The following is a 14,299-nucleotide window of genomic DNA, read 5'->3' on the forward strand; positions in this document are numbered from 1 at the left end:
ACTCCGGTAGTGCAGCTCATCCAGGATGGCACATCAATGCGAGCTGTGGCAAGAAGGTTTGCTGTGTCTGTCAGCGTAGTGTCCAGAGCATGGAGGCGCTAACAGGAGACAGGCCAGTACATCAGGAGACATGGAGGAGGCCGTAGGAGGGCAACAACCCAGCAGCAGGACCGCTACCTCCGCCTTTGTGCAAGGAGGAGCACTGCCAGCGCCCTGCAAAATGACCTCCAGCAGGCCACAAATGTGCATGTGTCTGCTCAAACGGTCAGAAACAGACTCCGTGAAGGTGGTATGAGGGCCTGACGTCCACAGGTGGGGGCTGTGCTTACAGGCCAACACCGTGCAGGACGTTTGGCATTTGCCAGAGAACACCAAGATTGGCAAATTCGCCACTGGCGCCCTGTGCTCTTCACAGATGAAAGCAGGTTCACACTGAGCACGTGACAGACGTGACAGAGTCTGGAGACGCCGTGGAGAACGTTCTGCTGCCTGCAACATCCTCCAGCATGACCGGTTTGGCGGTGGGTCAGTCATGGTGTGGGGTGGCATTTCTTTGGGGGGCCGCACAGCCCTCCTTGTGCTCGCCAGAGGTAGCCTGACTGCAATTAGGTACTGAGATGAGATCCTCAGACCCCTTGTGAGACCATATGCTGGTGCGGTTGGCCCTTGGTTCCTCCTAATGCAAGACAATGCTAGACCTCATGTGGCTGGAGTGTGTCAGCAGTTCCTGCAAGAGGAAGGCATTGATGCTATGGACTGGCCCGCCCGTTCCCCAGACCTGAATCCAATTGAGCACATCTGGGACATCATGTCTCGCTCCATCCACCAACGCCACGTTGCACCACAGACTGTCCAGGAGTTGGCGGATGCTTTAGTCCAGGTCTGGGAGGAGATCCCTCAGGAGACCATCCGCCACCTCATCAGGAGCATGCCCAGGCGTTGTAGGGAGGTCATACAGGCACGTGGAGGCCACACACACTACTGAGCCTCATTTTGACTTGTTTTAAGGACATTACATAAAAGTTGGATCAGCCTGTAGTGTGGTTTTTCACTTTAATTTTGAGTGTGACTCCAAATCCAGACCTCCATGGGTTGATACATTTGATTTCCATTGATCATTTTTGTGTGATTTTGTTGTCAGCACATTCAACTATGTAAAGAAAAAAGTATTTAATAAGAATATTTCATTAATTCAGATCTAGGATGTGTTATTTTAGTGTTCCCTTTATTTTTTTGAGCAGTATATGTATATATATATATATATATATATACACACACACACACAGTACCAGTCAAAAGTTGACACGCCTACTCATTCAAGGGTTTTTCTTTATTTTTACTATTTTCTACATTGTAGAATAATAGTGAAGACAAACTATGAAATGACACATGGAATCATGTAGTAACTAAAAAAAGTTTTAAACATATTAAAATAGATTTTAGATTCTTTAAAGTATCCACCCTTAGCCTTGAAGACAGCTTTGCACACTCTTGGCATTCTTTTCTGATATGGACACCATTTGTCTTCAACCCTGTAATGGACGCTATGGAAGTAGTCTGAATATGATTATTAAAGACATTTGTAATAAAATCAACATTTTTGTATTAATCATATGTCCCTCAAACTAATTCAATAATTACAAGTATAAAATCTCACTTTTGCTATCTTAATTTATCAAAAGTATTGTTTCACTTCAGAATTTGAACTAAAATCAATATTCTCATGATTGCTCTAAACATTTCAGACTGAGCTCAAACATCAAATTCATATTTCATAACCTTTACAAAATGTATGACAACATTGTCATGTAACAGGGTTGAGAGTGAGATCAATGATTGTCTCATGATGCTTTGGTGAGAAAGTATTGGCATCAGGTACAACTACTTTCACCCTCCCACAAAATGAATGCTTACGAACAATTGCCCCCACCCACAACTTCTCACCTGAATGTATTTTTTTTATTTGAAGGGGTTGGACAAAGGCCGTATTTGGAGTTGAGCAGGTATTAGGCTATCCCTAGCTCGTGGTAACTTGTACTCATGTTATTTTTCATTGAGCAAATATCAAAACTGGTAAGCGGGATGGTTTTATTATAGTACCAATTCCTTCCCTTCGAGTGAAATGCATTGGATAAGGTTTTCCCATGTGAAAGTCACATATACTATAATAGTATTTTGTTGAATTACCTGACAGATAGTTATGGTTAAATAGTAAATTGATAGCATTATCTATCTATAGATCATGGGCCATGGCATAACACAAATGAAACATTTTCATTCAAATAAATGAATGGTAAATTATATTTCAGAATGGGATGTCACCTTTTCAAAGTGCGCTTTTTGATTGTATTATTTATTATACTTTTTTAGTCCACGGAAGATGTGACAAACACTGGCCGGAATGTAACTAACCAAGATGCATGTTCCACTACGGATTTAATTTTCGCTACACCTAACTCGCGGCATGTTTTTCAAAACGGCGTAGCTAGGTTAGCTCGTAGATAATGAAATGTTTGTATCACATTGTCACACTCAAGCTTCTATCGGTTACATCTTTAAAGTAAAAGGAATCTTCTGATATTGTTGTCTACCACAATGGAAAGTGATATTTTAGATGTGCTGGAACAAGTTGGGTAAGCACAATACCACCACCGATGATGCTGTCCGCTAGCATGGGTGTTAACAATATAACAGTGTTGTGGAGTAGTGAACTACATGTATTTCAACTAGTAATTTAACTACATTTGCAGTATCCTGGTGGTAGTTTAACTAGATTCAAATATAGGTATCTTGCTAACTTTAGTGTTTTAATACATTTGCCATATCGGTGTAGCTAGCTAACTACTGGAACTACACTTTTTGTGCAAAAATAAATACAGGTGAATATACTGATAAAAGTTATCTTGTCCTAGAGAGATTTACATGGTTATCAGAACGGGTAAGCCTACACAAAAGACAGCCCTTGTTTTAAGTGTTTCTACAATCCCCTATGGGAAAAATTAATGGTGAAAAAACTATTGGAACCATTTTCCTGTTTGAACTCTAGGTTGTATGGGTTTATGACTCATACTGTGCTCTATTACACTTTCTGTTAACATATGACCCCAAAGTGTTTTTGATTTACATATGATAATTTTTCAACTACTTTTTCATAGTAGCTTTAGTTAAGTAAACTATTTACTAGAGCTTTAGTGTAGCTTAACTTCGTCCAGTGTGAAGTAATTGGTAGCTTGGTAAACCTATATTTTCATAGTAGCTTCCCCAACACTGTAATATACACTGCACAAAACTATAAACGCAACATGTAAAGTGTTGGTGTCATGAAATGCTGAAATATAAGATCCCAGAAATGTCCCATATGCACAAAAAGCGTATTTATTTGTAAATATTCTGCACAAATGTGTTTACTTCCCTGTTAATGAGCATTTCTCATTTGCCAAGATAATCCACCCACTTGACAGGTGTGGCATATCAAGAATCTGATTTAACAGCATGATCATTTATACAGTTCACCTTGTGCTGGGGACAGAGAATTGAATGTTAATTTCTCTACCATAAGCTGCCTCCAACATTGTTTTAGAGAATTTGGCAGTAGGCCCAACCGGCCTCATAACCGCGGACCACGTGTATGGCGTTGTGTGTACGAGCTGATGTCAACCCAGTGCCCGATTTTGATTGCACAAAAATACTGTGAGGGGATCCTGAGGCCTGTTTTTCTTTGAGGTATCTGACCAACAGATGCATGTCTGTACTCCCAGTCACGTGAACCATAGATTAGGACCTAATAAAAATGATTTAAATTGACCGATTTCGTCATGAACTGTAACTCTGGAAAATCAATGAAATTGTTGCAAGTTGAGTTTTATATGTTTGTTCAGTATGCTTAACTAGTGTAGTCATTCTAGACAGTGGTAGAAAAATATAAGGGTCCTTTGCTTATTCCCTCGCAAAAGCATCCATACAACATCCAAGTGCTATTATAGCTATGATTCAATGCTAGCGTACAGCTAGATCATATTGTTTGTTGGTGCGCAGGTATGAAGGACCTCTGCAGACTGAGGAGAGGCTTGTCAGAGCATGTGAAGGTGGACTTTTATCAACAGAGTATGTCAACCTATGCATGTGGTTAGCATCCCGTCTGAAACCGTTATGTGATCTGGAAGAGAGCATTTCTTCAGGTTCAGGTTAGCCAAAAGACCTCTACTGTCCCATTTGATTGAAATTTGTTTTATTAAATCGGATACTATTGCCATTGCTAAGTTAATTCTGAAACGTGTGTTTAGGTGACACTGATGGCCTTCAGTTTGAGATGAGTGGCATGCTGAAAGAGTTGCAGTGCCCTAATCAAGGCCTTGTCTCCGGGATTATACAGGAAGGGCTGCAGAATAAGAAAGACTATCTAAAGCTAGTATGTAAGTATTGAATTGGCCATCTGTCCAGAATACTGGGCTGAGTACCATCATGTTATTATTATATATTTGTTCACCTTTATTAAGGTTAAGAACAAATTATTATTTACAATGACGGCCTAGGAACAGGCCGTCATTGTAACAGTAACTGCCTTGTTCAGGGGCAGAACGACAGATTTTTACCTTGTCAGCTCAGGGATTCGATCTAGCAACCTTTCGGCCCCACGCTCTAACCACTAGGCTACCTGCCGCCCATGATACCCTTTTTGGTATGTTGTGGCTCTGCCATGGTTCAGACTTACACCTTTCCTAATATAAATCAAATCACATTTTATTGGTCGCATACACATATTTAGCAGATGTTGTTGCGGGTGTAGCTAAATGCTTGTTCTTAGCTCCAACACTGCAGTAATATCTAACAATGCAGACAAATCTAAAAGTAAAACAATGGAATTAAATATATAAATATTAGGATGAACAATGTCAGTGGCATTGACTAGAGTACAGTATGTAAACATGATTAAAGTGACCAGTGATTCCATGTCTATGTACATACAGTAGGGTAGCAGGCTCTAAAGTGCAGGGTTGAGTAACCTGGTGGTAGCAGGCTAGTGGAGTGACGAAGCTCAGGGCAGAGATGGAAGCTGTTTTTCAGTCTCTCGGTCCCAGCTTTGATCCACCTGTACTGACCTCACCTTCTGCATAATAGCAGGGTGAACAGGCTGTGACTCGGGTGGTTTTGGTCTTGAGTTTTCATTTTGCATGTTTTTTTTTTTTTTTACCTGTCTTTATTCTGCAGTGTTTTTATGCTCTGAGCTACAAGCTGCACAGATAGTAAAGAGACGACCTGCTAAGGACAAAGAACACAAAGACCGAAACGATCTCCAGGCAATCTGTGAAACACTGAAGCTCCCAGAGCTAAGAGAGCAGGGAGTAGCAGAGCTGTTCTCTGGGATAGGGAAAAAGGTGTGTTCACTTCCTCTCAGAGCTCAGAAGGTTTGGTATACAAAAGCTGCAAAAACAGCCATCGTTAACTCAATAGAATGTCCCGAATGCATAGCCATCGATTTTATCATTGTCTTTGTATTCAACAGATGCATTGTATCTTGTAGTGCCTTCAGAAAGTATTCACACCCCGTGACTTTTTCCAAACGTTGTTACAGCCTGAATTTAAAATGGATGAAATTGAGATTTTGTGTGTCACTGGCCTACACACAATACCCCAATGTCAAAGTGGAATGATGTACTTTGACATCTTTACAAATGAAAAGCTGAAATGTCTTAAGTCAATAAGTAGTCAATAAGTAGTAGGATACAATTATAGTAGTAGGATACAATTATGTGTGGGGTACAGGTCCCTCAATCGAGCAGTGAATTTCAATCACAGATTCTACTACAAAGACCAGGGAAGTTTTCCAGGGCCTTGCAAAGAAGGGCACCTATATAAGTTGATGGGTAAATAAAAAGCAGACACTGAATATCCCTTTGAGCATGGTGAAGTTATTCATTACACTTTGGATAGTGTATTAATACACCCGGTCACTACAATGATACAGGCGTCCTTCCTAACTCAGTTGCCAGAGAGGAAGGAAACCGTACTGGGATTTCATCATGGTGATTTTAAAATAGTTAGAATTGAATGTCTGTGATAGGAGAGAACTGAGGATGGATCAAAAACATTGTAGCTACACCACAATACTAACCTAGTTGACAGGGTGAAAAGGACGCTTGTACAAAATAAAAATACTCCTAAACATGCATTCTGTTTGCATCAAGCCACTAAAGTAGTAATTGAAGAAAATGTGGCAATTACATTTTAGTCCGAAATACTGTCATATTTGGGTAAAATATAGCACATTACTGAGTACCACTCCATATTTTCAAGCATAGTGGTGTCTGCATCATGTTATGGGTATGCTTATAATAGTTTTTCAGGATAAAGAATAAAGGGAATGGAACTAAGCAAAGTCCTAAAGGAAAAACATTGTTCAGTCTGCTATCCACCAGACACTTGGAGATTAATTCACTTTTCAGCAGGACAATAATATAAAACACAAGGCAAAATCTACAATGGAGTTGCTTACCAAGAAGACTGAGTGTTCCTGAGTGTCCAAGTTACAGTTTATATGGCACGACCTGAAAATGGTTGTCTAGCAGTTATCAACAACCAATTTGACAGCTTGAAGAATTTTTAAAATAATAATTGGCAAATGTTGCACAATCCAAGTGTGGAAAGCTCTTAGAGACTTGGCCAGAAAGACTCAAAGCTGTAATGGCTGCCAATGGTGCTTGTACGAAGTATTGACTTGGGTGTGAATACTTATGAAATTGTTTCTGTATTTGAATAAATGTGCAACGTTTTCTAAAAACATGTTTTTCACTTTGTCATTATGGGGTATTGTGTGTAGATGGATGAGACATCTATTTAATCCATTTTAAATTCAGACTGTAACAACAAAATGTGGAATAAGTCAAGGAGTATGAATACTTTCTGAAAGCACTGTATGTATTTCCAGATAAACGCAGTGCTTCAAGAGCTTCCAAAGGATCACATTGGAAAGCCTGTTCTGAAGAACTCTCTCGACAGTGAACAGTGGGTAAGCAGACTGCATTCAGAATGTCACTCATTTTTGTGGAGGCAAAGGGTATAATTCCTGCAAAGGCATGAGGGGATGCCAAGTGTGCATTGAATATGGGCCTTGTCTCCACAGGAGCGGCTGGAGCAGATCAGCACCGTCCTGTCCTCAGAGTATGAGTGCCGACGGAGGATGCTGATCAAACGTCTCGACGTCACTGTGCAGTCTTTCGGCTGGTCAGAGAGAGCCAAGGCAGGTGGAGTGCTCTGGTGTATCTTGATAGTCTCAACGTTAGTGACACCCTTAAATCGGCAGGCTACTCCCTTTCTGCTCTTTCTATGCAGAACGTCATTGTCCGTGTCCTATGCTCAACAAACTGTCTTGTCTGTCTGTTAGGGGAGAGTTGATAGCATGGCCAGGGCCTACCAGCCTAAGAGACACACCCTGGCCCAGAGTTCATCTGTAGGCATGGCTCACCTGTTGGCAGCCAGGGAGGACATATGCAACGTGGTGAAGACCAGCAGTGGCTCCAGCAGAGAGAATACTGCCTGTGCTGTCAATAAGGTACTGTAGCCTTCCAGACTGTGGAATGTGACCCAAGGTACATTGTGTCCAAATGTCTAATGAGTGTACATAAGTCTTGAGCATTTAGGCCAAGTACCCAGGAGTTGAATTGCACTAATGTTGAGTTTCCGTCTTAGATTTACCCAAAAGGCTCAGACTTTTCTGTTTCCATTTATGTGGACTGGCACCTGTGTCTCACTGGACCATGGCTCTGACTTGGGGCCAAAGCCAAGCTACTGGTATTTTTCAGCTGTCATTTACATAACAATAGCTACATGTGAACCTTAACACCTCACAAAGCAACTCTAGTTTATTTTTACCTTTAACTAGGCAAGTTAGTGAAGAACAAATTCTTATTTACAATGACGGCATACCCCGGCCTAACCCGGACGACGCTGCGACAATTGTGTTACAGCCTGGAATCGAACCAGGGTCTGTAGTGACGCCTCTAGCACTGAGATGCAGTGCCTTAGACCGCTGTGCCACTCGGGAGCCCATGGTGCAGAGGTTGTTGAGTATGCTTGCCCCAAGTATTTAGTGTCACACTCCTGATGGAAACACAATTATACTAGAGCTAGCATTAACATAAAACACAGGCGACACACTGGGGTGGGGTACTTCTTAGGTGGAAGTGCAGCATAAATGACTAAAATGTTCTCCATCCATTGACCTACCATTGTATTTCTCTTCTATAGATCCTGATGGGTAGGGTGCCAGATAGAGGTGGCCGGCCCTCTGAGATAGACGCCCCTCTCCCTGAGATGCCAGCCTGGCAGAAGAGACAAGACGGTGGAGGGGGTTGGGGAGGTGGTGGTTGGGGAGGTGGTAAGAGTGGCTGGCGAGGTGGTGGAGCTGGTTGGGGTCATGGAGGAAAGAGAGGACGTTATCAATACTAACTTACCAGGGTTTTTTTTAAACTGAAAAGCCAGACAGTGTTCAATAGGTGAACTGAAACCTACTCATGGTTATATGTGTCGCTAAGTGCAACACTAAGGCATTGCTTATTTGGAGTGATAGGTACAGAATGTTACTGTATGAACTCCAATTTTTGTCACTGATTTGTGTTCATTTTCAGAGTTCTTATGAACTGTGTTGCTGTGGAGAGTTGTAGAAGCAATACTGACAGTAAGTCAAAATCACTGACCATTTTTATATAGTTTTACGTATTTTCTGATTGTATGTTGCTACTTTTATCAAATTAACTTTTCGGAAATTGGAATTCTGGTAATGAACTTTTTGATTTGAAGACTTAATCTGATTGACTTGAATAATAAAATGCTTTCTTCAGATTTAAATGTCTAGGTTCCCTGTGTGTGTGTACTTGTCTTTGTCTTGTGTAATTCCTTATGCATAGATATTTAATTAGTTTTACATGAGTTGAGTTCATTCACCCTCATGGATTGGCCTCTTGTATCAGAAGTTTGGCGTGATTTATGTCATAATGACCGTGACCTTACAAAACCAGTGGCTTGAACGTTGGCGGTATAGTGCTTCAAGTACAACTGCAAGTGCTCTCGCCATCCACAGCGAGACTCTAGATGGGGCAAACATTCAGTGAAAGACGGTAGCAGCATCGATCGGGCAGAGATACTTAATTCACCTGAGCCGCATGTGGATAGCCTATGCGTAGTCAGCAGAAAATGCTAACATCCGGTTTTCAGGGATACAGTATATTCAACCCAACTTCCGTTTCCCCTGAAAAACAGAAGTGGGAACTCTGCTGAGTCATCTTTCTATGCCTGCTACTTTATGTGGATGACGAGCGTCCTGATAGCAGACCTCACCTATAGTAAGAATCTTTACTTGGTAGAAAACACAGAGCTCCAGAAAATCCAAGTGACAAAGGAAATGCCAAGGCTGTGTAAAGAGAACACAGACCTGAATAACGAGTGAAAAGCCTGGAATGGGGAACATGATAAGGGACAGGATCTGGGAGATGTGTAAAGCCCTGAATGAGTGCATCAGCAAAGGAGCACAGCTGGGGAGTGGAGACTCGACGCCTGGAGCTTGAATGGCAGAGTGACACAGCCAGGAATCAGATTGAAATTGAAGGGTGATCTGTCCGTTTAAAGACCAAATCACTTTTTTTCACAAGGGTGAGTTGATCGAGGAGATGCAAAACTCAGTGGGAAAATGTAATTCTCACATCCTGGTGTTGTAGGAGAGGCTAAAGAAGTTGGATGACGGAATTACCGAAGCCAAAGACGCTGGCAAAACACAGCTCCATTGCACACGGGAAAAGGGCTCTATCTCTCACTGAGGAAACTGCGCAGTGTAAAGAACTTGAGCAGTGTGTCAAGCGATGCACCGTTGAGGAGGAGACCGAAAGTGGAGGTGGCGGCTCCACTCGATCCGACCCAAAGATTGTTGAGAAGTCTGTTCAGGGGACAACAGAAGATGGTCTACAAGGCAGGGTTGCTCGCCTTGAGCGTGATGATGCCACTGTGTAATGGGCTCCTGTGTGCCCAGCTGCCAAGATGGCCCTGGGGTGGCTTGCGAGGCCTTCGGATCAGTGGTGGAAAAAGTACCCAAGTGTCATACTTGAATCATACTTAAAGATACTTTCATAGAAAATGACCCAGTAAAATACTTGAGTAAAAGTATTTGATTTAAATGTAATTGTTAAAATATACTTAAGTATCAAATTTCAAATTCCTTATTAAGCTAACCAGGTGGCACCATTTTCTTTTTTTTATTTCACCTTTTATTTAACCAGGTAGGCCAGTTGAGAAGTTCTCATTTACAACTGCGACCTGGCCAAGAAAAAGCAAAGCAGTGCGACAAAACAACACAGAGTTACACATAAATAAACGTTCAGTCAATAACACAATAGAAAAATCTATGTACAGTGTGTGCAAATGTAGAAGAGTAGGGAGGTAAGGCAATAAATAGGTCATGGAGGCAAAATAATTACAGTTTAGCATTAACACTGGAGTGATTGATGTGCAAGTAGAGATGTTGGGGTGCAAGAGGGTAAGTAATATGCGGATGAGGTAGTTGGGTGTGCTATTTACAGATTGGCTTTGTACAGGTACAGTGATCGGAAAGCTGCTCTGACAGCTGATGCTTAAAGTTAGAGAGGGAGATAAGACTCCCTTCAGTGATTTTTGCAATTCGTTTCAGTCATTGGTAGCAGAGAACTGGAAGGAAAAGCGGCCAAAGGAAGCGTTGGCTTTGGGAATGACCAGTGAAATATACCTGCTGGAGTGCGTGCTACGGATGAGTGTTGCTATGGTGACCAGTGAGCTGAGAGAAGGTGGGGCTTTCCCTACAAAGACTTATAGATGACCTGGAGCCAGTGGGTTTGGCGACATATGTAGTGAGGGCCAGCCAACGAGAGCATACAGGTCGCAGTGGTGGGTAGTATATGGGGCTTTGGTGACAAAACAGATGGCACTGTGATAGACTGCATCCAGTTTGCTAAGTAGAGTGTTGGAGGCTATTTTGTAAATTACATCGCCAAAGTCAAGAATCGGTAGGATAGTCAGTTTTACGAGGGCATGTTTGGTGAGTGAAGGAGGCTTTGTTGCAAAATAGGAAACCGATTCTAGATGTAATTCTGGATTGAAGATGCTTAATGTGAGTCTGGAAGGAAAGTTTACAGTCTAACCAGAAACCTAGGTGTTTGTAGTTGTCTACATATTCTAAGTCAGAACCATCCAGAGTAGTGATGGTAGTCAGGCGGGAGGGTGCGGGCAGCAATTTGGTAGAAGAGCATGAGAAACCAAGGCTGTCGAGTCTGCCGATGAGGATGTGGTGTTTGACAGAGTCGAAAGCCTTGGCCAGGTCAATGAATACGGCTGCACAGTATTGTTTCTTATCGATGGCGGTTAAGATATAATTTAGGACCTTGCGCGTGGCTGAGGTGCACCCATGACCAGCTCTGAAACCAGATTGCATAGCGGAGAAGGTATGGTGGGATTCGAAATGGTCGGTAATCTGTTCGTTGACTTGGCTTTCGAAGACCTTAGAAAGGCAGGGTAGGATAGATATAGGTCTGTAGCAGTTTGGGTCGAGTGTCCCCCCCTTTGAAGAGGGGGATGAGCGCAGCTGCTTTCCAATCTTTGGGAATCTCAGACGACACGAAAGAGAGGTTGAACAGGCTAGTGATAGGGGTGGCAACAATTTCGGCAGATAATTTTAGAAAGGGTCCAAATTGTCTAGCCCGGCTGATTTGTAGGGGTCCAGATTTTGCAGCTCTTTCAGAACATCAGCTGACTGGATTTGGGAGAAGGAGAAATGGGAAAGGCTTGGGCGAGTTGCTGTGGGGAGTAGAGGTCGACCGATTAATCGGAATGGCCGATTTCAAGTTTTCATAATCGGAAATCGGTATTTAAAAAAAAAAATGTATACCTTTATTTAACTAGGCAGGTCAGTTAAGAACGCATTCTTATTTTCAATGACGGCCTAGGAACGGTGGGTTAACTGCCTCGTTCAGGGGCAGAACGACACATTTTCACCTTGTCAGCTCGGGGGATCCAATCTTGCAACCTTACAGTTAAGTAGTCCAACGCAATAAAGACCTGCCTCTCTCTCGTTGCACTCCACAAGGAGCCTGCCTGTTACGCGAATGCAGTAAGCCAAGGTAAGTTGCTAGCTAGCATTAAACTTATCTCATAAAAAAACAATCAATCATAATCACTAGTTAACTACACATGGTTGATGATATTACTAGATATTATCTAGCGTGTCCTGCGTTGCATATAATCTGACTGAGCATACAAGTATCTGACTGAGCGGTGGTAGGCAGAAGCAGGAGTGTAAACATTCATTCAAACAACACTTTCGTGTGTTTTGCCAGCAGCTCTTCGTTGTGCGTCAAGCATTGCGCTGTTTATGACTTCAAGCCTATCAACTCCCGAGATGAGGCTGGTGTAACCGACGTGAAATGGCTTGCTAGTTAGCGAACGCTAATAGCGTTTCGCTAAGCCTGTGGTTGTTTCCCTTGCTCTGCATGGGTAACGCTGCTTCGATGATGGCTGTTGTCGTTGTGTTGCTGGTTTGAGCCCAGGGAGGAGCGAGGAGAGGGACGGAAGCTACACTGTTACACTGGCAATACTAAAGTGCCTATAAGAACATCCAATAGTCAAAGGTTAATGAAATACAAATGGTATAGAGGGAAATAGTCCTATAATTCCAATAATAACTACAACCTAAAACTTCTTACCTGGGAATTTTGAAGGCTCATGTTAAAAGGAACCACCAGCTTTCATATGTTCTCATGTTCTGAGCAAGGAACTGAAACGTTAGCTTTCTTACATAGCATATATTGCACTTTTACTTTCTTCTCCAACACTTTGTTTTTGCATTATTTAAACATGTTTCATTATTTACTTGAGGCTAAATTGATTTTATTGATGTATTATATTAAGTTAAAATAAGTGTTCATTCAGTATTGTTGTAATTGTCATTATTACAAATATTTTTTTTTTGTATAATCGGTATCGGCGTTGAAAAATCATAATCAGTCGACCTCTAGTGGGGGGGTGCAGTGCTGTTGACCGGGGTAGGGGTAGCCAGGTGGAAAGCATGGCCAGCCATAGAAAAATGCTTATTGAAATTCTCAATTATAGTGGATTTATCGGTGGTGAAAGTGTTTCCTGTCTTCAGTGCAGTGGGCAGCTGGGAGGTGTTCTTATTCTCCATGGACTTTACAGTGATGGGGTGCGATAAATTTATATATGGTGTCCAGGGCACAGCTGGGGGGTGTATAACAAGCGGCAACGGTGAGAGACTTGTTTCTGGAAAGGTCGATTTTTAAAAGTAGAATTTTTAAAAGCTCGAATTGTTTGGGCACAGACCTGGATAACCAGGTGCACATGCCAACACTCCATCATTTACAAACAAAGCATGTGTGTTTAGTGAGTCTGCCAGATCAGAGGCAGTCGGGATAACCAGGGATGTTCTCTTGATAAGTGCCTGAATGGACCATGTTCCTGTTCTGCTAAGAATTCGAAATGTAAGTACTTTTGGGTAGCAAGGAAAATGAGTAAAGTAAATATTCTTTAGGAATGAAGTAAAAGTAGTCAAAAATATAAATATTAAAGTACAGACACTTAAGTAAAAATACATTCAAGTGCTAAAGTACTTTACACCACTGCTTAGGATTCAGGAAGATCATTTTTTCAAAGCCTATTTTACTATTGCTTACTCTATACCTCTTCCTTTCTGAATATCTCCATCCTCTCTTCTGTATGTTTTTTTTTACAACACTCCTGATTTATTTACTTAGGCTATTCATAGCACTTGAAATAACAGAAGCTACATTATCATGTATTGTATATGGCATAAAAGTGATATGGTGTTAGATGGCTGTACCGTCACTTACATTATCTCTGTTTCCCAAGGGGTGCACTTTTAGTTTTTTGCCCGAGCAGTACACAGCTGATTTAAATAATGAACTCATCACACTTTGATGATTTAAATCAGCTGTGGTGCCAGGGAAAAAACGTGCACCACTTGGGGTCCTTAGATTAACTTTTCCCGAACTAGGTCCTATCTGGTGCTGAGGTGACCCTGATGATGAGTAAATGCAGTTTCCTATATGTACAGTGGGTGGCAGGATATATATGGTCTGAGTTCCAGAGATCACAAAAATAAACTATAGCTGCTAGTAGCAATGAACAACAGGATGACAGTAAGGACACAAATCAGTTGGATAACAAAGCAAGCACTCCTTTCCTTTCCTACATGACAATCAGTGAAAGCATTACCATGTTAATCTCTCAATACCACAAGGATGATGCAAGT

The 14,299-nt window shown here is 41.8% G+C and overlaps 1 protein-coding gene across 4 annotated transcripts; it reads left to right on the plus strand.

Annotated features, from left to right (window-relative positions):
* Positions 1-2,432: 2,432 nt before the first annotated feature.
* On the plus strand, positions 2,433-8,844 carry LOC110505712 (tRNA-splicing ligase complex subunit FAM98B). 4 transcript variants are annotated; one of them, XM_036962921.2, is made up of 9 exons: positions 2,433-2,633; positions 4,036-4,184; positions 4,284-4,412; positions 5,209-5,375; positions 6,926-7,006; positions 7,121-7,237; positions 7,382-7,549; positions 7,687-7,788; positions 8,245-8,844. In XM_036962921.2, the coding sequence occupies exons 1-8, from the start codon at positions 2,596-2,598 to the stop codon at positions 7,762-7,764; spliced, it is 927 nt and encodes a 308-aa protein (XP_036818816.2). In that variant the 5' UTR covers positions 2,433-2,595; the 3' UTR covers positions 7,765-7,788; positions 8,245-8,844. The 4 variants fall into 4 exon arrangements, with proteins under 4 accessions (XP_036818816.2, XP_021440777.3, XP_021440778.3 ...); XM_021585102.3 differs by lacking the exon at positions 7,687-7,788; XM_090221009.1 differs by lacking the exon at positions 4,036-4,184 and having other exon boundaries at positions 2,449-2,633.
* Positions 8,845-14,299: the final 5,455 nt, after the last annotated feature.

This window comes from Oncorhynchus mykiss, chromosome 25 (assembly GCF_057628025.1).
Source record: "Oncorhynchus mykiss isolate SJ-2025 chromosome 25, ASM5762802v1, whole genome shotgun sequence".
In the NCBI taxonomy this organism is placed as follows: Eukaryota; Metazoa; Chordata; class Actinopteri; order Salmoniformes; family Salmonidae; genus Oncorhynchus; species Oncorhynchus mykiss.